The sequence below is a fragment of the Sprattus sprattus genome (genome assembly GCF_963457725.1).
Source record: "Sprattus sprattus genome assembly, chromosome: 7".
Lineage (NCBI taxonomy): Eukaryota > Metazoa > Chordata > Actinopteri > Clupeiformes > Clupeidae > Sprattus > Sprattus sprattus.
In genome coordinates this window covers 17472417-17495590 of record NC_137926.1, presented here as the reverse complement: position 1 = coordinate 17495590, position 23174 = coordinate 17472417, and the positions used below count along the sequence as shown (strand labels likewise).

General features: G+C 45.5%; 1 protein-coding gene across 1 annotated transcript in view; it reads left to right on the top strand.

The window, feature by feature from the left end:
• tmtc2b (transmembrane O-mannosyltransferase targeting cadherins 2b) overlaps nucleotides 1-19351 on the top strand; it is a gene marked incomplete at both ends in the record, with an annotated part of 112337 nt that extends 92986 nt beyond the window's left edge. The window contains 4 exons of the mRNA XM_080842504.1: nucleotides 4211-4292; nucleotides 7183-7297; nucleotides 13624-13687; nucleotides 19172-19351. Of these exons, the coding sequence (XP_080698630.1) occupies nucleotides 4211-4292; nucleotides 7183-7297; nucleotides 13624-13687; nucleotides 19172-19351 (441 nt within the window). The remainder of the gene's footprint in view (nucleotides 1-4210; nucleotides 4293-7182; nucleotides 7298-13623; nucleotides 13688-19171) is intronic.
• Nucleotides 19352-23174: the final 3823 nt, after the last annotated feature.

Below are 23174 nucleotides of genomic sequence, written 5' to 3'. Positions count from 1 at the left end.
TGAGTTCCACTGTGCTGCTGGACTGTGCGAAACGTGTAGGACGTAGAGGTGGCAATGGGCATATACCTCCAGGCCTGCTGCCACACACACAAACCAGTCTGGACATTGATGGATGCCAGCTGATATGTTTTGAAAAGAGAAGCACGCACATGTACACACTCTCACACATAGAGAGAGAGACTGAGAGTGAGAAAGTGAGAGACCCTAGAGAGGAGTGGTCCATGAAACTTTAAACTGGGGGCTTCTATTTCTAGCAGTGCAGTGTGTGTGTGTGTGTGTGTGTGTGTGTGTGTGTATGTACGCATCTGTGTGTGTGTGTACGCATCTGTGTGTGCTTGTCTGTGTGTGTGTGTGTGTGTGTGTGTGTGTGTGTGTGTGTGTGTGTGTGTGTGTGTGTGTGTGTGTGTGTGTGTGTGTGTGTGTGTGTGTGTACACGTCTGTGTGTGTGTTGGGTAGAGAAGGGGGACTCTGGCTTTCCTGTCCTGTCTCCTCTCATTTCCATGGCAGAGATGACAGTTGAGCCGAGCCCAGGTGCCCTGACCTTTAAGGGTAAACAAAGAAGGTGGCAGGTCTGATCCCCCTCCCATGATTTTGCCAGTGAGAAGTGTGTGCGTGTGTGTGTGTGTGTGTGTGTGTGTGTGTTTTTGACGATGTCTGCACTGTAGCACCTTATTAGAGCCAGAGCAGTGCTGCCTGGGCTATAATCAGATGTGAATGGGGAAGTTGGGGGGAAGGCTGGTAACCAGGAGTTAGTGCTGATTAGACCAGAGAGATGGGAGATGTTGGAGCATCTGGGTGTTATTAGCAGTGAGGAGTTAAGCGTGGCTATTTTCACCCAGCTCACAGCAGAAAACACACAGGAGAGGTTTTTTTCGTCCAGTCTCATTACTATTTTTAAGAGAAACGACTTATTTCCCCTCATTCTCACCCACTCTCTGCTGTGCCAGAAGTGGACTAAAGATGCCCGTAAGCAGCAAGAGGCTTCATCTAATCCTCTCTGTGACCACTTCCTTTCTCCGACTACTGTCACATCAACTGAATACTTGTTTCTGAAGACTTTGAATGCTGAATAAAAAAAGAAGCTTTCTACTTTATTTGATATCGCACTGAATGAGTAGCATTGTAGTCATTTGATAAAGTACCTCAACTAGTTTAGACTTAGGCATTTGTGTTGGAGCCCTGATTATGTCAAGGAAGCCTGTACAAGGGACATATACACCGTAAATCACTTTGGCTTGAGCAGATGTTGTTTTCACTGTATTGATTTTTGAGGGGAAGTGTTGTTGATCTCCGAGCTGTCAGCCTCATGCTGTTTGCTTGGCATTTGGTCCAAAATAGAGCCAAGGAAAGAGGTTGTGCCCCTCCCGACGTCCATGGGGTGTAAATGATGCCACCTCACAGGGTGCCAGGGGAGACGGCTGGAGCTGAGTGACGATGGGGCTGACCTTGAGAAGGGTGTGGAAAAACCAAGAGAGGGAGGCAGTCTGCTGGGATGTGAGGATGTCAGCTGTATGGGCAATGCAGTGTTTTTAATGTTGTACAGTGATTCAGTTTGTCAGTGATGAGACTGTGCAGTGTGTCAGTGATTTAGTGTTGAGACTGTGCAGTGTTTCAGTGTTGAGACTGTGTCAGTGATTTAGTGTTGAGACTGTGCAGTGTTTCAGTGTTGAGACTGTGCAGTGTTTCATTGTTGAGACTGTGCAGTGATTGAGTGTTAAGGGCGTGCAGTGTTTTAGTGGTGAACTTGTCCATTAGGCTGTTGTCTAGTCTAAGATTCAGATTCAGTGTATAGACTTCCAATGCTCTCTCTCTCTCTCTCTCTCTCTCTCTCGCACTCTCTCAATCTCCGTTTCTCTCTCTCTTTCTTTCTATCTTTGTTCTTTCTTTCTTTCTTTCTTTCTGATGTTCTGAAACCCAAACATCAGGTGGTTTTTAAAAAACGCATATATTTTTGGACTGTATTACCTGACAACTCTGATTACCTCTTGCTGAATACAGTTAGCATGTGTAAGAGGCCCAGCATGCTTCTTCCCCCCTTGCTCCCTCTCTCCCTCTCTCGCTCCCTCTCTCGCTCCCTCTCTCTCTCTGTGTCTCTCTCTCTCTCTCTCTCTCTCTGTCTCTCTCTCTCTCTGTATCTCTCTCTCTCTCTCTCTCTCTCTCTCTCTCTCTCTGTCCTTCTCACAAACACAGACACTCCCACACTCACTCCACTCTGAGTGATGATCCACCAGTCGTCCTGTTTGGGGTGCAGAGTTCAGCTCCCGGCAGGGGATGGGAGGTTGTAGGGTGTGTGGAGGGGTCAGGCCTGATCCCCTGCTGTGCTGTGCAGCCCCAGCGCTCCAGACCCCACTCCTCTCCACCGGTCCAGTCCAGCCCCAGCGCTCCAGAGTGGGATGGGGGGGTGGAGGGGGGTGACCTTAATGAGCTCCAGTCATGTCCGGTCGGTGCTGGTAATCGAATTCAGACCTCATTCATAAACACCTCTATGAAAACATACAATATCTCTGTGTAAGCATGTGTGTGTGTGTGTGTGAGCGAGTTATTACGACAATGTCAAGCTAAAAAGGATAGGATAGTAAGGTCGGCAGATGGGTTTCTTTGTGAAGCCGCTGGAAATCACCGAAACCTGATGTGTGCATACCCACACACACATACTCTCTCTCCCCTCTCTCTCAAACCTCAAACACAAAAACATGCTTACACATGTACAAAAAAATCATACTGTACACAATTAAAATCATTATGTTATTGTCACAACTCTTAGAGTGATTTATTGCTAAATGTTGATGGAGTTGATAAAAAGTTGATGGAGTTTTTGGAAGACAGTCCAAACAGTATTTTGACCTCTGAAAACATTAAATTCTCTCTTCAAGTCTTTGCCCTCATCTTTGTTTCTGTACTTGTGTTAATCCTTATGTTTCAATAAATAAAAATGTTTAAATGTAGCCTTTCAAAAGTTTTGACAAAGTAATATGGCAGTCATCATGGAAATTACATGTTTTGTAAACAGTCAGACAATCCTGATGATAAATTGACAGTTTCCCCATACACCGCATAGTTATGTCATCGTAAAACAGAGGTATACTTTGCCAAGTCAAGTGAATTAGAACGCGCTAAATTGATTTTAGTATAATTTACTGTCAAGTTTCTGGTCTCAATGAGTAAATAAAATGATTTTGGTTTATGAAGATCCCAGCTGTCTTGCAGCTGTGTGTGTGTGTGTGTGTGTGCGTGTGTGTGTGCAGATGCATGAGTGTGTGTATCACTGTTTTTTTTTTTGTGAGGGTTATGGGGCGTGAAGACTGACTCTCAACATACACACTTCTTCACACCATAGGCTGTGATAAACATTCACCCTTTTAGAGTTCACCCTGTCCTCATTCAAATATTAAGATGCCAGTGTGGAATGTTTAAATGTAATTCAGATGGTATTTTCTGGATGCCCTGACTACAATGGTTGGCTGTTCAGAAAAGTGTTGAAAACAGCAGCTGAATTTGTTTTTCCTAAAGCACTTCAGCCTTTAGAGTGTTTTTCTTCATCTAGACGGAATAAGCCTTATAGAGATTGCATATGTGTGCTTGCGTGCATGCGTTTGCCGTTCGGCGTGCGTGTGTGTGTGTGTCTGTGTGTCTGTGTGTCTGTGTGTCTGTGTGTGCATGCACGCATGCAAACACGCGCACAGCCCATCAGCTCCTTCCACATGTGTAATTACAATGAGCGGAGGCAAATTCTTGATGATGATCATGACGAACGAGTGAGCTGACGCTGATTTAGAATAATGTTACACACTTGGTCACCAAAAAGGGACAATTAAGCGGTTTAGCACACCGCTCTAAATCAGTGTGCGTTGAAAAAGACAGGGCCGTCGGCATGGGAAACTCGCAAAGTATCCCTGCACTCGTTTGAAATCTAATAATCTCTCCAGCAGATGTTCAGTCATAATGGGAACACAGGCAGCCAGGGAGAGAGCAGAGAGCATGGGGCTTTCATTTGGATAGAAGGGGAAAGGGGAAGCATTTACACACGGACACGGCGCTCAGGCAGATGAGTTCATTAGGGCCGGTGTGGAGCCAGAACGGCAGCAGCAGGAGAGAGGAGGAGAGGGAGGGGGGGACGGGGGGAGACGGGGGGAGGGGGGGTGTAAAGAGAGTTGGGAAGAGAGACGGGAGCAGACCGACTCATTCTCACCATCCCATTTTCTCCCTGCAGGGCCAGAAGTCTGAGGCGGAGAGGTACTTCCTAAAGGCCATCCAGCTGGACCCCACCAAAGGAAACTGCTACATGCATTATGGTAAGACACACGCACCTCACCAGCACCAGTAGCGGCTCCAGCTCCCATGCTCCTCAGTCCCTGCAGAACAGAGCACTTGCATTTAGGTATCAAGGTTCTATGATATGATATTGGAGTAGAACCTGTTTCAGGTGGGGGATTGATGTTTGTGTGTACAATAGGGGAATTTGGCTCTGGTGAATACACATTCTAATGGGCTTGAAGCTGTTTCCTCTACCTGCTGTATTAATTAAGTTGCGTGTCTGAATATGCCTCTGCGTCTGAGATTATGATATTTGCAGACATAAGCCTTCGGGTGTTTAGATAACTGAATGGAATAAGTAAATTCATTAACTCCAACCAAGCAGTCTCTGTGGACTGTTACCACATTACAGAAGAAAACACACACACACACAAACACACACACACACATACATGCGTACATGCATAAAAACACACATACAAACACACGTACAAACATGCATACACACAGAGACACCTACAGACACACACACACACATACATGCATACATACATAAAAACACATGTACAAACACACGTACAAACACACGTACAAACATGCATACACCCACAGACACCCATAGACACACACAGACACACACACACACACAGTAGACATGCTGAGCCATTTGAAAAGCAAAGGACAGTTGATTATGCTCTTCCGTTCACAAACAAAAGTGGTTCCCATTAAAAAAAAATGCTCACAACGACCATGAAAATATTCCGCTCACTGTTCATATGAATTTTCCTACCAAGTTATTTCCCAGGGGATATTAAGCCAAACAGCAACCAGAGCAGCAACTGTGGCCCTGTTTATTCAGTCAATACCTCGTTATGGAAACATGTCCATCAGTGCTGCTGGACACAGGCCTGATTCCGCAGGGATGGGGCAGGTGTGAGATAGACAGAGCATATCTGTGTGACTGGTGTGTTTTTCCAGCAGAAGCTGGGGGTTTGGCTCCAGCCCTGAGATGCTGGCTGACCTCTCCCACTGTCTATCTCCCTCTATCTGCCTATCTCTCTATCTGTCTATCTCTCCCACTGTCTATCTCCTTCTCTCTGTCTATCTCCCTCTATCTGTCTATCTCTCTATCTGTCTATCTCTCCCACTGTCTATCTCCCTCAATGTGTCTATTTTTATTTATGTGTCTATCTCCCTCCCTCTATCTGTCTCTGTCTATTGCTCACTCCATCTCACCCTTCCATTGCTCCCTTTCCAATCCCTTCATTTATTTTATTCTCTCTTGCCCTCTCTCTCTGTCCCTCTTTGTTGTCCCGCCCTCTCCCTTCTCCACTTTCTCTCTCTCACTGTCTTTCCTCGCTCTCTCTTTCCCTCCCTCTCCCTCTCCCTCTCTCTTTCTCTGAGCCCACCTGCTCAGTGTTGAGGCTAATGGGACTATCTACGTGTCTGCTGGGCGATCTCTGGCTGTGTGCTCACGTAAAGGCCAGCTGATAAAGATGATCCCTCACTTCCTGTCTTTGTGTGAGAGGAGCACAGGATCTGCGGGGAGAGTGTGAGGACGTGACGCCTGTCGTGTGCGCGCCTCGCTTCAAGGCCTCGAGCCCCCATCCCTCGCGCTTCACACTGAGAGCACACGGGTCATTCAGCTCTGCTTTGTCTCAATCACGGAGTAATAAGCGCTTGCGTAAATACCTCCCTGTCGGCCCTTAGGAAAACGTTTTGGCTCACGATTGCTTATTTTCACATTCCGCGTCACCCTCGCCTCTGAAACAGCCCTGAATCTCAGCTGAATTATAGCGAAAGGCTGTTATTTTAATTCAAGCTGACTAATTTCCCCCATGAAAGTGCCGTTTATTTTACCCAAGGTCTGGGTGTGAAAAAAAAAATCATTATTAATAACACGTTTAAAAAAAAGCCACCCTGCCAACACGCGTTTGGTGATGAATTGGTTGTGAAGGAGCGGCCCTGAGGGTGGCCGTAGTGGCTGGAGCCAGAGTTGGCTCGGCGCGAGGTGAGACCAACCCAAGCCGTCGCTCGAAGCGTCCTCTACGACCCATAGGTGTTGGGTAAACGCTGTGAGCGTCGGCAGGAGCGGCGGTCTCTTACCCCATCACACCCGCTCCCACACACACACACACACACACACACACACACACACACACACACACACACACACACACACACACCGTCTCCACGACAGGGCTGCAGTGGCCTACCGAGGATCTCACGTTTCCCTCGCGCCGGCGCTCCCTGGTTTTGGCTCCCCTCCCCTCCTCTCCTCTGCTCTCCTCTGTGCTAAAACTGAAGCTGAGCTAGGCTGGGCTGGGGCAGACTGGAGTGCGGTTGGGCTGAGGAGGCTGACCAAAGTCAACAGGGGCTTGATTTCCAGTAAAAACCTGACCCTCCGCACCCCAATCCCCCCCCCCCCCCCCCCAACACACACACACACATTTTTTGCACACACACATACACACACACACACCAAATCCTCCCTGCTCCCTGTCACCCAGCTCTCCCATTCCAGTACACACTCACTCACTCCCACACACTCCACCTCCCTCCTGGAGACCGCAAAGGACCCCCAACACTGCTGCATCACAGCAGCGCTGCTCTATAGCGGGCCACCCCCAGTGCAGAGGAAACGCTTATCTGTTCATCTAAATTGAACAAATGGTCTTTGAGAGGGCCACGCAGGCCAGGGTGTAATCGGCCCTTAATATCTTATGTTGCAGCAAATTATTATGAGGGCAAACTAGATTGCCTGCTTCCCCCAGGCCAAAAGCAATAAATCTGTCCTCAAAAAAAATGTCTGCCCTCTCTGTCTCGCTCTCTATTTCTGTAACGTTTCTCTCCTTTCTCTCCTACTCTCGCTCTCTCTCTCCCTCTCCCTCTCGCCTCCTTTTCCTCTCCTGTCTTTTTGGCTCGCAGGTCAGTTTTTGTTGGAAGAGTTGCGTTTGCTCGAGGCTGCTGAGATGGCGGAGAAGGCAGCTCGCCTGGACAGTGGGGAGTTTGATGTGGTGTTCAGCGCCGCTCACATGCTCAGGTCGGTCTCCATTAACTCACCACGTTTATAAACTTCTTATAAACCCTTTATAACCAGCTGTTAATGACTTTACAAACTGTTTATGAAGTGAGAATAAGGAACTGCTGGGACGCTGGCCGCTGGGCTATCCTCATCCTGGCTACAGACGATCAGTAAAATACAAAAGCTTATAAAATATCAATAAATGCCCAGACAAATTAAATACAGCTCAGAATATATTAGTGTTGTCAGATTGTTAGGGATGGAAGTGGAGGGGTGTGAGGTCTGGCCTTGAAACACACTCTCTGGCCTGTTGAAACAGAGAGACACACAAGCCTTTTGAAACACACACAGTCCTGGTAATTCACAGTGACACACAAGTGGCACTCTGCTGTCTCACTCCAGACACACAGGCCTGCTGAAGCAGACACCTGCTGTTTTTGTGTTTGTGTGTTTGTGTGTGTGTGTGTGTGTGTGTGTGTGTGTGTGTGTGTGTGTGTGTGTGTGTGTGTGTGTGTGTGTGTGTGTGTGTGTGTGTGTGTGTGTGTGTGTGTGTGTGTGTGGTGTGTGTGTGTTTGTGTGTTACTATACACAAACAACATCGGCTTTCTGCATTGCAGAGAACTGCTGTTGGTGTTACTTCAGGTATGCACAGAGTTGATAAAGCAGAAAGACCTGCAGTGTGTGTGCTGAGCACTGCGGATCACACGCAAGAACGCTCATCTGTTTTTGTCTTTTTTCATTGTGTATAAATGTTTAATCTTCGTTTCCTTCCTTCCTCCCTTTCCTTCTCTCGTGTTCTTTGTCTTCGTCTCTCAGCTTGGCTCGTTTTTCCTCCTTCTTTCTTAACTATCACACAGTCACACACGCACATACACACCCTCCCTCTCACACCCCCTTTCTGGCATTTTCACGCTCCATTTCTCTTTCCGTCTGACTCTCACTTTTACAGTCTGTCACTTTTATATTCTTTCACCTCTTTCCCTCTCTCTGTAACACTCTTAGTGCTCTCTTTTCCCTTCAGTCACCTTTTTTCCTGTCTTTCAATTTCTTATCCTGGACATACAACTATGTATACTCTCTCTTTCTCTCTATCTATCTATCTATTGCTCTGTCCATCTGTCCACTAATCCATCTTTGTGTGTGTGTGTCTGTTTTCTGTCCCTCCTTCACATAGTAACAGTCTCACACTCTCTGCAGGGTTCCACCTAACAGATTCATAACATATCCGCACAAAGTCCTCAGCAGTGAGTCACAGACGGCTGCCTCAGGATTCCAAATGCTGCTTAGTGTCAGTGCGCTGCAGCACAGAACATGGCTCAGAGACCAGAAACACAACAGAAAGCCTGTGTGTGTGTGTGTGTGTGTGTGTGTGTGTGTGTGTGTGTGTGTCTGTGCGTGTGTGTGTGTGTGTGTGTGTGTGTGTGTGTGCCCATCTGGCCTGGGCGGGCAACCTGCCAGTGATTTTTGAATTACCCTGTTTGGAGATATCAGCCCGAAGCTTATCAAAGGGATCCTGAGCAGCCGGCCTGCTTTCTGTTGGCCACCCCTCTGTAAGCTTAAGGCAAATCTCTGTATCCAAGACAAGCAGCAGCGTTCCTTACATTTTTCTCTCTTTGAATGTCGCTTGGATCCGTGTCATTTTTAATGGTATTAGATAAAGGCATTTGGAAGTATTCAAGCAGCTCTCTCTCTCGCTTTCTCTCACTCATTCACACTCTCACACACTCACTCTCACTCGTTCACATGCGGCATGTCTACATGATACATACCTGATTCATTGAAACATAAAAGAAAATATATACAATTGTATGACAGCCATTAGCTTTTGCAGTTAGGTCCTGCTATATGGGAGAGAACAGAAACCGGTTAGAAACAGAACATCACAGAATCAGTTACTCTCACACACACACACACACACACACACACACACACACACACACACACACACACACACACACACACACACACACAGATGCTCTGCCAATAATTTAAACTTTAAATTCATTATACCATGGCACGCCACAGGCTATTCAGGCATACGCACACATACTGTCTCTCACTACTTCTGCATACACTATACTCGTGTTTTTGTTCATGTTTTTAGATGTTTTCTCTGTCCACCTGAGTGTATTGCAGCTAGTGTGTGCTTTGAGCTGCCTTCTATATGTTCAGGTGTGGTCTGTCAGTGCTCACACGGACCCTGCTGGACGGTGTTCAGCTGCTCTTTGGAGGGGCTCTTCTCAGAGGTGGGAGGGCGGGGTCGGCCGGGGTTTATGATGGGGTGTGTGATGGGGCAGGACCCCCGTCTGTTCATTACCGGCTGTAACTCAGCCTCCCGCCGCGGTGCTGGCGAGGGGTCCTGCACGTTTGGAGCTCGAGTTCCCCCAGTGTTTGTGTTGGACGGGCGCACGGAAGGACCCAAGCTGGCGGGGCAAGGGAAAGAGAGAGGGAGAGAGGAAGAGAGAGAGAGGGAGAGAGAAAGAGAGAGAGGAAGGCAGGCAGGCAGGCAGGCAGAGGGGAAGAAAGAGAAGGAAAAAGTGAGGCTGAGAGAACAGAGAGAAAGAGAGTCCTCAGAGGAGGAAAGACCCAAATTGGTTGAGAAGGGTTAGGAGTGAGGGAGATTGGCAGAGATGGGGGAGATAAAAGAGAGATGAGGAGGGCGTAGAGGTGTGGATCTCTCTCCTGGCTCTCCAGGGTTAAGTTTCCGTTTCGCCCAGCACTGTCCTCCCGGCCCAGTCAGCATGTTGGCCTCTATGAGTCTCATAGCGCCTCGTCAGCTGGCACAGGCCAACCGTGCTCGCTCACTAGAGAGCTCTCAGGGGCCACACTAAACATCTCAAGAGCTGAAGCTCTCTCTCTCTCTCTCTCTCTCTTTCTCTCTCTCTCTCTTTCTCTCTCTCTCTCGCTCTTTCTTTTTCTCTCTCTCTCTGTCTCATCCTATCTCTCTCACTGTGTGTGTGTGTGTGTTAGTGTGTGTGTGTTAGTGTGTGTGTGTGTCTGCGTGTCTGTGTCTGCATGCCTGTGTTTCTGCTCATGAGTGTGCGTCACAGAGAAAGGCATTTGCTGAAAACAAAACAGATTGCACGGCCCTCCTAAGTGCTTAAGGAGTCTTAGCACATGGTTTAATTTGTTCCCCATAGCCCGTGGATGGAATAAAATCAGTATGTGATGAGTGAAAAACAAAATTATGCCCTTCAGTCCGCCTGCGCAAGCCACAATTCCACAGACACGTTGACCCACCAGACTGAGCTCTGTGACAGTGGTGTGGCACTGCACCAACACAGAGGCTTTGTGTGGGCACGGTATGCGAATGTGAAAATTGCTCCCATTATTGAAATGATATTTAATGTATTGTGATGTTGCGAATTACGTTCTTAAGGCTATGGTTAAACACACAGGCCAGGCATGTCAGCATAAGGGAGGTCCAGTGTTTAGACTGGGATTTCCATTGTGAAAAGGCAATGGGGGGAAAAAACTAAAGAAAAGATTTACCGAGTTCAAGTTTAGCAGGATTCCTGGGCTTTTCTGTTGGTTCTGAACTCTATGTTGTCCTGGATTGTTTATAGAATTATAGAGAGCTGTGCTTATTTGAAACTTCAACTCTATACTTTGGGTGGAAAGCGATATATACAAACACATTTTTTGTTATTTTTGTTGGTATCCATGATTTGTCCTAACCTTGTTTATACCCATTGATTTCTGAGATGCATCAATGTTTAAAGTTAAGAGAACATTTGACGCGTGGTCGAAAGTACTTTTACCAAGATAACAAAAAAACATCCTGTTTTCAGTCCATCACATGATAATAAGTTTAAGAGTAATTATAATGATTTGTTTTATTTAATGACTTAGCTAAAAAATACTATTTGTCTTCTGATCCCCATTAAGACTATAAAAACCCTTAGATGATATTGCGTGTGTTCAGAGTTCTGAATGGCTTACATACTGATCTTGGACGCTCTCTTCTTGGGCATGAGTATTTGCACTCTGCACGACACCTGCTCTTAATATTGTGTTTAGGGGGCGTTGCCGATGCTAATTACTAATTTATGATCAAATGGGATTCATCATTCAGCACAACAGGTGGAGAGCAGATTTGAGGTCAAACCAGTCCGAGTTGTGTATCGAGTTGCACGGCCTGATTGCCGTCATAGATATGTTTGTACTGATGTATTAAAGATGTACGTATAACAGAAATGCCTCACTGACAAACACTCCACCATCACCTATATTATCCAGTGTGAAAATGTTCATGTAGCTCTTAATTTAGGCTGAAACAATCTACCATCCAGCTGAATATCAGGGGGTTGTTAAGAGACGTGTTGGGTCAGTGTTTTTTCCCCCCCAAAAGTATTCATATGTATTTTTATGGTCTTGGAGCAAAGGCCTTCCTAACATCAACATAATTCACAGATATTCCATTGGATAGCAGCCACCATACCATAAAAGATTTTATTGGCCATCAGTGAATGTCATTAAGTTTTCTCTCAACAGTGAAACATATTCAAATGCTACTTAATTGCTTCCTCCTGTTTGGGGTTAAATTGTGTAGTCATAATTGTGCACTTAAACGATAACCAAAGTCTTTGATTGTATTTTATTGATTTACGTGAACATGTAGAAAAATGCTCAGAGTGGACAAATTAATCACAAGGCATTGCTTTGATTAATGTTTCCCAAGTATGGCCAAACTTCTCCGGAACATTCAAGGACATGGCAACCTACTTTCTTTCCCCTCAAACAATACACTGTCTGGAACTGCAAACCCACCCAACAGTGTGTGGTTTTTTTTTGTCTGACCTGAATGTGCAATGCCTTTTGTCCTGGTAATAGAGGAGACAAAAGAAGAAGAAGATAGCGCACAGAGCTTGTGAGAGAAGATGAAAGACACAGCATCATTTCATGTAAATAGAAATAGTCAGGATACCTTCTCCTCTAGCTCCAAAAGATGAGATTCTGGGCTAGATCACTGGCCCTTTGACTTTTTTTTTTTTTTCTGCACATTCACATTTGAAACTCCTACACCAGTGCTTTGATCCTGCTGAATCAAGCAAAGGAGAGCTATTTTTAGCTGCTCTTCTGCGCTGACCTTTCCTCAAAGCAGGCCTGAATCATCCAGCCCCATAATATATGACGCCTGCTTAAAAAAGGTCTTACTCCCCGATGGTTTAGCCTCATGAGCGTCTCATGAAAAAGACACAAATAAACAATAAATTGCTGAAATGACTGCCGCAGCAGAGGTTGCAAATCAGCTCGGCCAGTCAGCCATTCGCAAGTGCCTTCGCCCTTGTGTGGGAGACATCTGCGTACGAGAAGCCAAACGGTTGCTGTGGGAGTCAAGGTCAACCGTCTGCCCCTTAATCGCTCTGACCCCCGACCTCTAGAGCCAGAAATTGTTCGCACTGTCACTGACTCTGTCACTGTTAAAATGTGACGAGACAATTGTTATCACCACACACACATAGATGCATACACACACACACACACACACACACACACACACACACACACACACACACACACCACACACACACACCACACACACACCTGGACACCTGGGCCTGTGTTCTAGGTCAGACTTGTTATAAAGTGGAGACATTGTAGCTGGAGGTAGAGGTGGTGAGAGCAAGGTTGAAGTCGGTCCTTTAAAGATGAGCTTGCCCAGACAGCGGATCAGCATATGGAAAAGATTCAGTGTCTTGTCTTGGGATTTTTATGGTCACAGACACAGATGAAAAATATTTCCACTCTTTTGATATAAGATGCATGAGACTGTTTTGTTCTTCGTGCTCCCTTCCACACAGCAGGATGTGCTGCTAGCATTGCAAAGGAAATTAGTTTTTAAGATGGATGTCAATGACTAACATGTTTAATTACCCCTTCTCTTTTCTCAGCAACTGGTGAGCACAGGCTGTGTTGAACGTTAGCTTGCATGGTTGTTTTGTTTTGTTAAGGCGTTGGTCGGTTTGGTCTGAAAGTCTGATGACTGTCAGTCACAATGACCCCAAAGGTCACTGCAGTGAAATCAGGAAGCGAGTGGTTCGAGTAGTGAGGTACTTATCCTGTGGTCACTCTTCCAGTAAAAAAAAACTTCTGAATGCCATGAAGGTTTTATGGTCTCTCTCTCTCTCTCTCTCGTGCTCTCTGTCCGTCTCTCTCTCTCTCTCTCTCTCTCTCTCTCTCTCTCTCTCTCTCTCTCTCTCTCTCTCTCTCTCTCTCTCTCGTTCTCTGTCCGTCTATATATATATATATTTATATATCTAGAAACCATGCAGCAGATGCCAGGCTTCCTCAGACAGCTACAGAGGAGAGTAATGATTGCTGTTTTCTTTTTCACTTTGCAGGCAAGCCAGTCTGAATGACGCCGCAGAGAAGTATTACAGCCTGGCAGCCGGTCTGAGACCCAATGTGAGTATGAGTGTGACTATTCACCTTGACTGACTAGCAGTCCTCTATGGAGAGTATGAGAGTGATGGCTTACTACCTACTAAACGTGCGTGTAGACTATAAGAGTTTACACTTCACCAGAGCACTGAAGCTAGAGTGTCTATATGAGCTTGAAGAGTGTCGATGAGACTAAATGAGATTGTGTGATTGTATATATATATGAGACATTATGAGATTGAAGAGTCCAGATTCAACAGAAATCCTTGTCAGGTGCTTAGGTTGGCTCTCTAAATGTGTGAATAAGCACAACCAAAAGGTGTAAGTAAGGGATGAAATGAACTGGTTCAAACTGGTCAAACTATGTCAACTGGTTCAGTGCATAACAGAGCTGTGAATTGCTGATGTATGTCGCACATCATCACACTGTTAAGAGGGTGTGAGAGATGACAAGTTCCAGAGACAAGTTCCTCTCGTCATGAAAGCCTGTCTTCATAGTCCTCCAGCCCTGGGTTGGAAAGTTTATGCTTCCTTTTGACCTCATGTCACCATGAGCCTGTTGATTTATTCTTCATGAATAACCCTGATTTTTAATGGATGGATGAGTCACACTGAAGGTTCATTCAGCTGGTTCCAGTGAGCAGGCCTGAAGGCCAACACCCACTGGCGGCGACAGCTGAGTTTAGAACACGGTTCTATTTCCTGAGCATCAAGTTCATAGTTGGTTTTTAATTAAATCCATGTATTTTTACCGTCTTCAACAATTTAAGACAGCTTTAATGGCTCTCTGGGTTAAAAACATTATTTCTCTTTCCTTAGCAACCGTTACCACATGTAGACAAATCTCACTAACGTTACCCAGTTATAGCAAGTAGTTAGCTAATAAAGATGACTTAGGGGCATTTCCCATAGCCCAAATTGCATTTAAATGCTTTTGCATTAAACTATCGATAAATATAGTCTTGTTTTCACCGTTTTGACCTGATCACTGTTAGTGGGTGTTTCAGAACGTTAGCTGTGCTCCATGACGCTCCGCTGAACTTCTCCACCAGTAGGCGTTGGCCTTGACTCCTCACTGTTTAGCAGGGCCTGCACAGCGTCAAAGCTGCTCAAAGCTACGCCAGGTGGTTTAGTGGTTTGAGCTGTCTGTACACACTCACACACACTCGTACACACGCACACTCGTACACACACGTACACTCACACAATGACACACACACACACATACTTAGACACATAGAAACATACACACTGATGCACACACACACACACACACACACACACACTTCTACACACTTATATACACACTTCTACAAAGACACACCCGCGTACACACACACACACACACACACACACACACACACACTCACACATGTGGAGCTCCTTCTCCACGACCCTGTCTCTCTCATTAGCGTGCTAAAGGCTCAGGCCTGCTGAGAAGCGTTCCGGGGTGGAGGGTGGAGAGGGGGCGCCTTAGAAGTTTGTTTGAGCAGCATCCATGGACGCTTCAAAAGACCCTGTAAAAGTACAAACACACAGTTGGCCGTGCCGCAAGCAAACTCATACAAACCGTCAAGCGCTTGATTTGTTTGAAATGTTCGAACACGTGTTAGGAGTCCGTCTCAGCTTCGCGTGTCAGCAGAGAAATCACTTATTTAAAAAATAAAAAAACAATGCCTGGAAAATCTCACCAAAAACGTCCACTTGCAAAAGGGAGAGGTGATCGTCTTGCATTTGTTAGGAAGTACTTGCCAGTCTCTCCAGCACTGCCTGCATGCAGACATTTGCAGCTTGAGACGAGTTGAATGTAGCATCGTCATCGTCATCTGAGATCAGGCACAGCATTGCATAGCTTTCCGCAGTGGTCAACTCTGCGTGACGTGCCAGTTATGAAATCACAATAACAAAAATGTGTCCTCACTCTCCCCTGACCACACACACACACACACACACACACACACACACACACACACACACATCACACACACTCTATGTTTACTCTGCTTGGACCCTCTGGAGGCAGTGCAGCTTTGGACAGGTGGCCCTTGTTGCTTTTATACAACAGCCCAAAAGCCCAACAGCCCACCAGCCCAGCAGCCCAGCATGTGAATTATACAGTACATCGGTTTTCTGTACAGTGAACAACATTTGGCCTCCTCCTATTGGCTGTGTAGAGAGGCATCGCGTGCCACAACAAAGTGGCCTGCTTCTCTGTGGAGTTTGTTGATGCACACTTCCAAATGAAAAGCAAAGCAACCTGCCAACAACTGCGCTTTAGCTGATCAAAGAGCCCTAATGTACAATTTCCCCAGCCTCACGACAGGGTCTTTTGTTCAGATCATACTCCAAAGCCACATGACACATCTTAAGGGCAGGTGTGTGTGTGTGTGTGTGTGTATGGTTGTGTGTGTGTTGTTGTTTGTGTGTGTGTGTGTGTGTGTGTGTGGATGTGTGTGTGTTTCCACATGCTATTACAATGATCTATTCTAGCGAACACAATTGTGGATTTGGGTCGATTGCATCAACTGCTCTGATGGTGCTTCAGCATTACAAGATGAATATTTTTTTTACATCAGAGAGAAGTTCAGACAGACACGTGCCTGTGTAACATATGGTAGATTTAACTACACCTTGATGTGCTGTGCACTCTTTATCAGTCAGTGACTGACGGTGGTTCAGAGATGACATCAGACTTATATTACCAATTTGAGTAAAAATAAGATGGTCTGTTTTTCCTAAAAAAGGGTTGATCCAGCCATGATCCCAGAACAGAGGGGTGAGTGACTAGCCCTTTGTCATTAAGTTTTGCTAGCTTCTTTGAGAATTGCACAAGAGTGGTGCACTTAAAAAAGAACGGATTGCAGGGTTTTGAGGTGATCGTTCAAGTGCCCTCAGTTTACGCCTCTGATGTGAGCTGTCTTGCAGCGCACAGTCCTTTGAAGCGCTCTCTCCCCTCTCAGATCCCCCGCTTCAGCAGGACTGGACGGAGGTCTTGGGGGTGAGGAGTATTAACATGTGACGTCCCCCCCAGCAGCACCACCACCCCCTGCCTGTTTTGTTTTGGAGCAGCTGTTCCTGGAGAGGTCACATAATGGGGGCCACATCTGGAGGGGCCACTGGGATTGCATGCCAGAGGGGTGGGGGGGTCAGGAGATTGTTGCGGGGGTGGGCGGGCCGGCAGAAGAAGGAGATTAGGTTGAGGGTTTAAAGGAAGTTATGGAGCGGATTGTTCTTTTCTTTTTCTCTCTCTCTCTCTCACACTCACACTCAGACATACACACACACATATACACACACACACACACACACACACACACAAATAGTGCTCTTGTCTTTGAGTATGTAGGAGCAGGCCTGGCTCTTAGATGGTGCAATTGCCATCATAGCTGTATGTGAACCATGTCATTGAGTTCAAAGTCTAGTCTTAAGCAACCCCCACCCGGCACACACACACACACACACACACACACACACACACACAAACACACACGCACACACATGCAACCAGTCCGACACTTCATGTTGATATTCAACAGATATTAGTACATACACATTACCTCATCACCAGTCCAGTGCATGTTTCTCACTTGTTAAAGGTGTGTGTGTGTGTGTGTGTGTGTGTGTGTGTGTCTGTGTGTGTGTGTGTGTGTGTGTGGTTGACCTTGCCCTAGAAGTAACTGTGGTTTATAACTGCTGCTGCTGTGCTGTACTGGGCCACTGCTGGTGAGAACAGAAGCCTGCTCCAGCTGCACCTGGTGCCTTGTGGTTTGGTCGACCACATACTGACTCAGTCCTCCTGATGTGTGTGTGTGGGTAAGTAGGTGGGTGGGTGTGGGTGTGGGTTGTGTGTGCTGGTGATTCTGTCCAGCGCTTCCCACTCACCAATCTCCACCACCACCGCGGCGTTCCGGAAGATGTCTCTGTAAATCATTCTTATGGGGCAACTCCAGGTGGAAACCCTGCTGAGGTGTCACTATGTTCAGGCCTGCTGTGTGCCTGTTGAGCTATCCTTTTAAGGTTGTTTGTGTGTTTCATGCCAAAGCTTTTTGGAGAAAAACACGTGTTCATCTTTGTGTGTAGTCGTTCTTTGCATTTTGTCTCATGGAGTGACTTTTGAAAACATTTGCACAACGAATTGTTTTAATTATGAGTTCATTATTTCATTTTTAAATCAAATTATGCATTTCATTTTTGCCGGGGGTGTCCTGTGTGCTCTGGAGCACTGCATCTGTGTGTAGTTGATCCCCGGCCCAGCAACTTAAGGCTTGACTTCTCATTGGAGGGGCAAGATGCTGGTTAATTTATGACTGGCTTCAACTCCAAATGACCATGATAATCTATTTATATGCAGCCAAGAGAAGAAAAAAGCCAAAAGCTGGCAGCCTTCCTGTATTCGTCAATTAAACTTGAGGTTTAAATCTCTGGAGTCGAGGAAACTTTGTGTGTGTGTGTGTGTGTGTGTGTGTGTGTTTGTGTGTGTGTGTGTGTGTGTGTGTGTGTGTGTGTGTGTGTGTGTGTGTGTGTGTGTGTGTGTGTGTGCGCGTGTGCGCATGTGTGTGTGAGAGAGGGGTCAAAATCACTGAAGCATAGTGCTCTTACTGCACTCTGATTCTTTTTACATTTTGTCACAGAAACACACACCCATACACACAAAAATTGGAGAATATTGTCAATTAAATTCATTTAATGCATTGGATCCAGCATCACCACAGCGACCACAACCGTGCGGACAACTTTTACTGGTCACCATAGCACCCAAGTTTCCTTACATGCGCCTAGAGAACAAAGAAAGCCCTCGTGAGTGTGTGTTAGTGTGTGTGTAGGGGATTACGCTTCATGGCCGTGATTTATTCATCAATTTAATCTCTCTTATGAGACACTAGACGGCCTATCGGACACACTGCGCACATTTGGAAATGATCACTCTGACCACATCAGTCTCCCAACACTTGACACTGGGAAAACAACAGGCTGGGTGTCAAGGAGTCCGAACGGCAAGAGGAATAACGATGCTCGGTCAGCGGAATTTACAAGACGACCCAAACAAGCACTGAAGTGACGTGGTCTGTGTCTATGTCCTGGGTCAGGACCGAGTCAGGTCCCCAGAGGCGGGACGAGATCAGCTGCACATAAGTGCATGTGCGTGTATGTGTATGTGAATGTGCATGTGAAAAATCCAATCCATTCCCCAGTCAGTCGGACACGGAGGGTGTAAAACATTAAGGCGAGGATTTATGGCTTGATGTCATGCATAAGCAATGTGCCTGTGTGTGCAGGAGGGAAGAAAGTGTGAAATTCTAGTGATGGATAAAGATTTTATGTGTGTGTGTGGGGGCGGGGGGAGTGGGGGGGGGGGGGGGGTGGTCGATGGACGGATTTCAGTTTGTTTTTTTCCATCTAGTAGTCTTTGCATTGCTTGTGTATGTCCACAGATGTCTGAGCTCTTTTAATGGGCTAATCTAACTGTGTGTGTGTGTGTGTGTGTGTTTGTGTGTGTTCATCCTTCAGTACCCTGCTGCTCTGATGAACCTTGGTGCCATCCTGCACCTGAATGGCAAACTGCAGGAGGCCGAGGCCAACTACCTGCGCGCCCTGGAGTTGAAGCCCGACGACTCCATCACCCAGTCCAACCTGCGCAAGCTGTGGAATATCATGGAGAAACAGGGCCTAAAGACCAGGGCACCATGACCCTCATGCACACACATAGACAGAAACACACACACACACACACACACACAGACACAAACTCTCAACCGGACAGCCAAGCCTGGTGCAGGCCCTCTCTGCTTACCCCTCCCCCCCCCCCCCAATCATGGTGCTGTGGACAAAGAGAGGGTACAAGGGCTCAGACAGGACTGCTCAGCATCCCCGCCATCTTGCTTTCCGCAGACAGTGGGTTGTGGATGTGGCCAATGGACAAGATGTGAGAAGATTTCTTTGTTTTGTTTGTTTTATTTGTGCTTTAGTTCTTGAGGCTCACTCAGCCAGGTGAGCTGGCTGATTCTCTGATCCTCCCTAACACAGCTGAGCAGCGCACCTGACTTGAACTGGGCTGTTGGTACATACTTGAAAACTTGTGTTAAATTAAGACTTTATTGATTGATTGAATGATTTGTTATTAATGCTTAAAGGTCTTAGGAAAAGGTTTGCCCTTGGGCTGGTGCAAGATGATTGGGGCAAAAAAGGGAAATTTAAACTACAGTACCCATAAGGCCTTCCTCGGGGCAAGGATTGTTGCCATGTAAATTTGTTTTTCTCTCGTGTTTTTTTAATCATTATTATTAACTCTTGGTGAAATTGTCTCTGCCAGTTTCTCTGCACATTGTAGAAATGTAATATCACTAGTTTACCATTGGTTCCCTTGTTTGCTGTTGTGTGAAAACTATGAAGAGAGACTGTTTTTTATGGTAGCCTATCATAAACTAATACCAAATATCACATAACTACACACCCCATGGTTTTGAAGTACGGTTAAATATGGTTATGTATGTGGGTATTCATGCATGCTTGTGTGCGTGCGTGCGTGCGTGCGTGCGTGCATGCGTGCGTGCGTGCGTGTGTGCGTGCGTGCGTGCGTGTGTGTGTGTGAGTGAGTGTGTGTGCGAGCGCCAATCTTGTAAATTTGGGTCTTGAATGGCAAAGGTTTCCTGAAGCCAGCTGATAGTACATTTGGTCCGACCCAGATCTGACTGATCCACATCTGCACAACCCCAGATCTGGTTCCAAAGTCTGGCGTCCTGTTTAAACTCTCTGTTGAAGGCCTAGTTTGTTCAGTGACCTGCGTATGGGTCCATTTTACATTCCCTCATACAACAAACAGCGAGTTCAGTTAATCGCTTGAAAGTTCATTACCATCACCTTCCATGTCTTAGAGTGATATAACCCACTCCTTTTCCTACCGTCTGAAATTGAGTACATCCCAAAATTCACAATTTCAGTCACATGGAAGGAAGACACAATGGCCTTCTGAACGGCTTCTTAAATGTTCTCTTGACTTTGTCAGTTGCACATTCAGAAACAGACAGACTGTGGAGCACTTCTGACTAAATAATAAGAAGAACCTAAGTGTTGAAGTGATTATCTAACTCAAACCTGAGTGTTGAAGTGAATATCTAACTCTTAAGGACAGGGCAGACAGGACAGATACCTAGTTGTACTTTGCCTTAAAATGAAGGTGAATAACTGAAGTGTAAGCAGAGAGTCTAAAAGTCATTTTATATTATTTATTTTCTCCTCACATGGCGTTTGTGTGTGTACGTCTTCGAGGTAGCTTACACAAAAGTGTTGCAGTGCCCACTGAAGGGGCTTCCCTTAATGTTGACTGTTGTTCGGTGGAATTTGAAGGAAAGTGATGGCCTGACACAGCAATGGTACTTTCTTCTTATGTTAATTAAGGCATCCTCAAGGTAAGACATATTTAAATCAGATCGTGCTTAAGGTTAATGAAGGCATCCTCAAGATAAAAAACATATTTAAATTCTTTCAGAGACAGCTGGGGAATGAGAGTTCTGATTGGCCATGTTTGTCTTTACCAGATTTGCTTCTCAGTCCATCACTGCACCAGAACTGTTGAAGGGACTGTCTATATGTACAATTAGTTTATTTGTGTAATTCCTTATTTTGGAGTGTATAGATGAAACATAATATATAAAAGGCTACATTATCTTGCATTAAAGATTTAAAAGTACAAGCCTTGAGATGTTAAATCACATGGTCTTTCTGAAGTATATTGAAGTAATTGTGTTAAATCATCTTGTTCCTTTTTTCCTTTATTTTGTTTTAGAATTGCAGCGCTCATTTCTGCTTCCATTCTCTGTATGTGTTACCATGTTATTCTTGCAGTGTTAATATCCATCAAACAAACTGATAGCATATTGCTGAGGAAGAAGCTAGAAGATGTGTATGTTTGTGAAGGTCTCTTCATTTCCTTACAAATTTGTCTTTTGTGTTTCCATGAAAAGCAATCCAGCTGGGACTGTGTTGTATTTCAGAGGTTTTCAGCAGACATCACAAGGAGGCACATTACTACAAAAAAATATAGTTTGTTTGATAGACTTTTCAAGTTTTGCTTTCAGAGCATTGTAAATTGAATTGTGTGTTTTTTTGTCTGTTTGTTTTGTGTGTGTGTCTGTGCCTGGGTGTGGGTGCACTTGTCTGGTTGTCTTCACAAAGAAAGACTGGATAAGATGTTTGTGTGTGTGTAAGTGTGTGTGTGTGTGTTTGTGTGTGTGTTTTCATTGAGTGAGATGAGGGGTAGTATCACTGTTCACAACCTAACACTCAAAGTAAAGTAGGGATTCAGCTAGTATTGTTTTGTTGACATAGATGTCTCAGTTCAACAATGTAATGTTGGGATATCCTTATCTCTCCTTAACTGAGGGGGTGCAGTACTTCTAATCCAGGTAGTGCATTCCCCCTCATGTACTCATTGATGTCCTCTGTGTGTGTGTGTGTGTGTGTGTGTGTGTGTGTGTGTCTGTATGTCTGTCTGTCTGTCTGTCTGGCTGGCTGTCTGGCTGGCTGGCTGGCTGGCTTTCTGTCTCAGTTTTTATCGATTCATTATTAGTTACTGATGTTTAAGGGAAGTCAAATTGTTGCCATGGTGAAAATGATTGAAAACAAACATAAATCCCCCCACCCCTTCATTGCCACTCTCTCTGTCCCTCTTATTGCCTCTCTTGTGTGAGAGACGTAGAGGAACTCAGATCTTTCATTTTGTGTCTCTACTCAGGGATTCCAAGCAGTGTGTGTGTGTGTGTGTGTGTGTGTGTGTGTGTGTGTGTGTGTGTGTGTGTGTGTGTGTGTGTGTGTGTGTGTGTGTGTGTGTGTGTGTGTGTGTGTGTGTGTGAGTGTGTGTGTGTGTGTGAGAGAGAGAGAGTGCATGTGTGTGTGAGTGAGTGTGTGTTTGTTTGTGTGGGTGTGGGTGCTCGCAGAGCACTGAGAGAGTTTACTAAATTAAAAAAAAATGTTTTATTTTTTGAGAAGTTGTTGTATTTGTATAAATTATCAAGATTTGTAGCCTTTTGGGGGTTTTGTAATATCAAGAAGAAAAAAAAGAAAAAAATCTGTGCCAGAGTAGAGTTTCCCAGTGTTGCTTTTTTCCACAATAAAGTAATGGTGTCCTGCTGTGGTGGTCTGACTTCAATTCAGTGATCAACAAAAGAGAAAAACAAGTTTTCAATAGTGCTCTTTAATTATACATGCAGTTTATTCACACATATCTGTTATATGGCAGCACATGGTCGTATATTGTTCTCTGAGTTGGACAAGGGAGGCTTGGCCTCTTAAATTACATGCCTCCTTTCACTACTTGGGACCGTTCCTCAGTGTTCTGCTGCTCGATGCTTTCTGCTGAAGCTGGCTATGCCCGTGGATGCTTCTGGTTGCTGCCAAAGCAGTTTTGTTTTTAACCAGCATATTTCAAGTAAAGCTGCTCATCAGATTTATATTGAAATGGACATGGCAACTTCTTTTTGCGACGTTCCACTAGATTTTTTTTTTTAGCATGCTT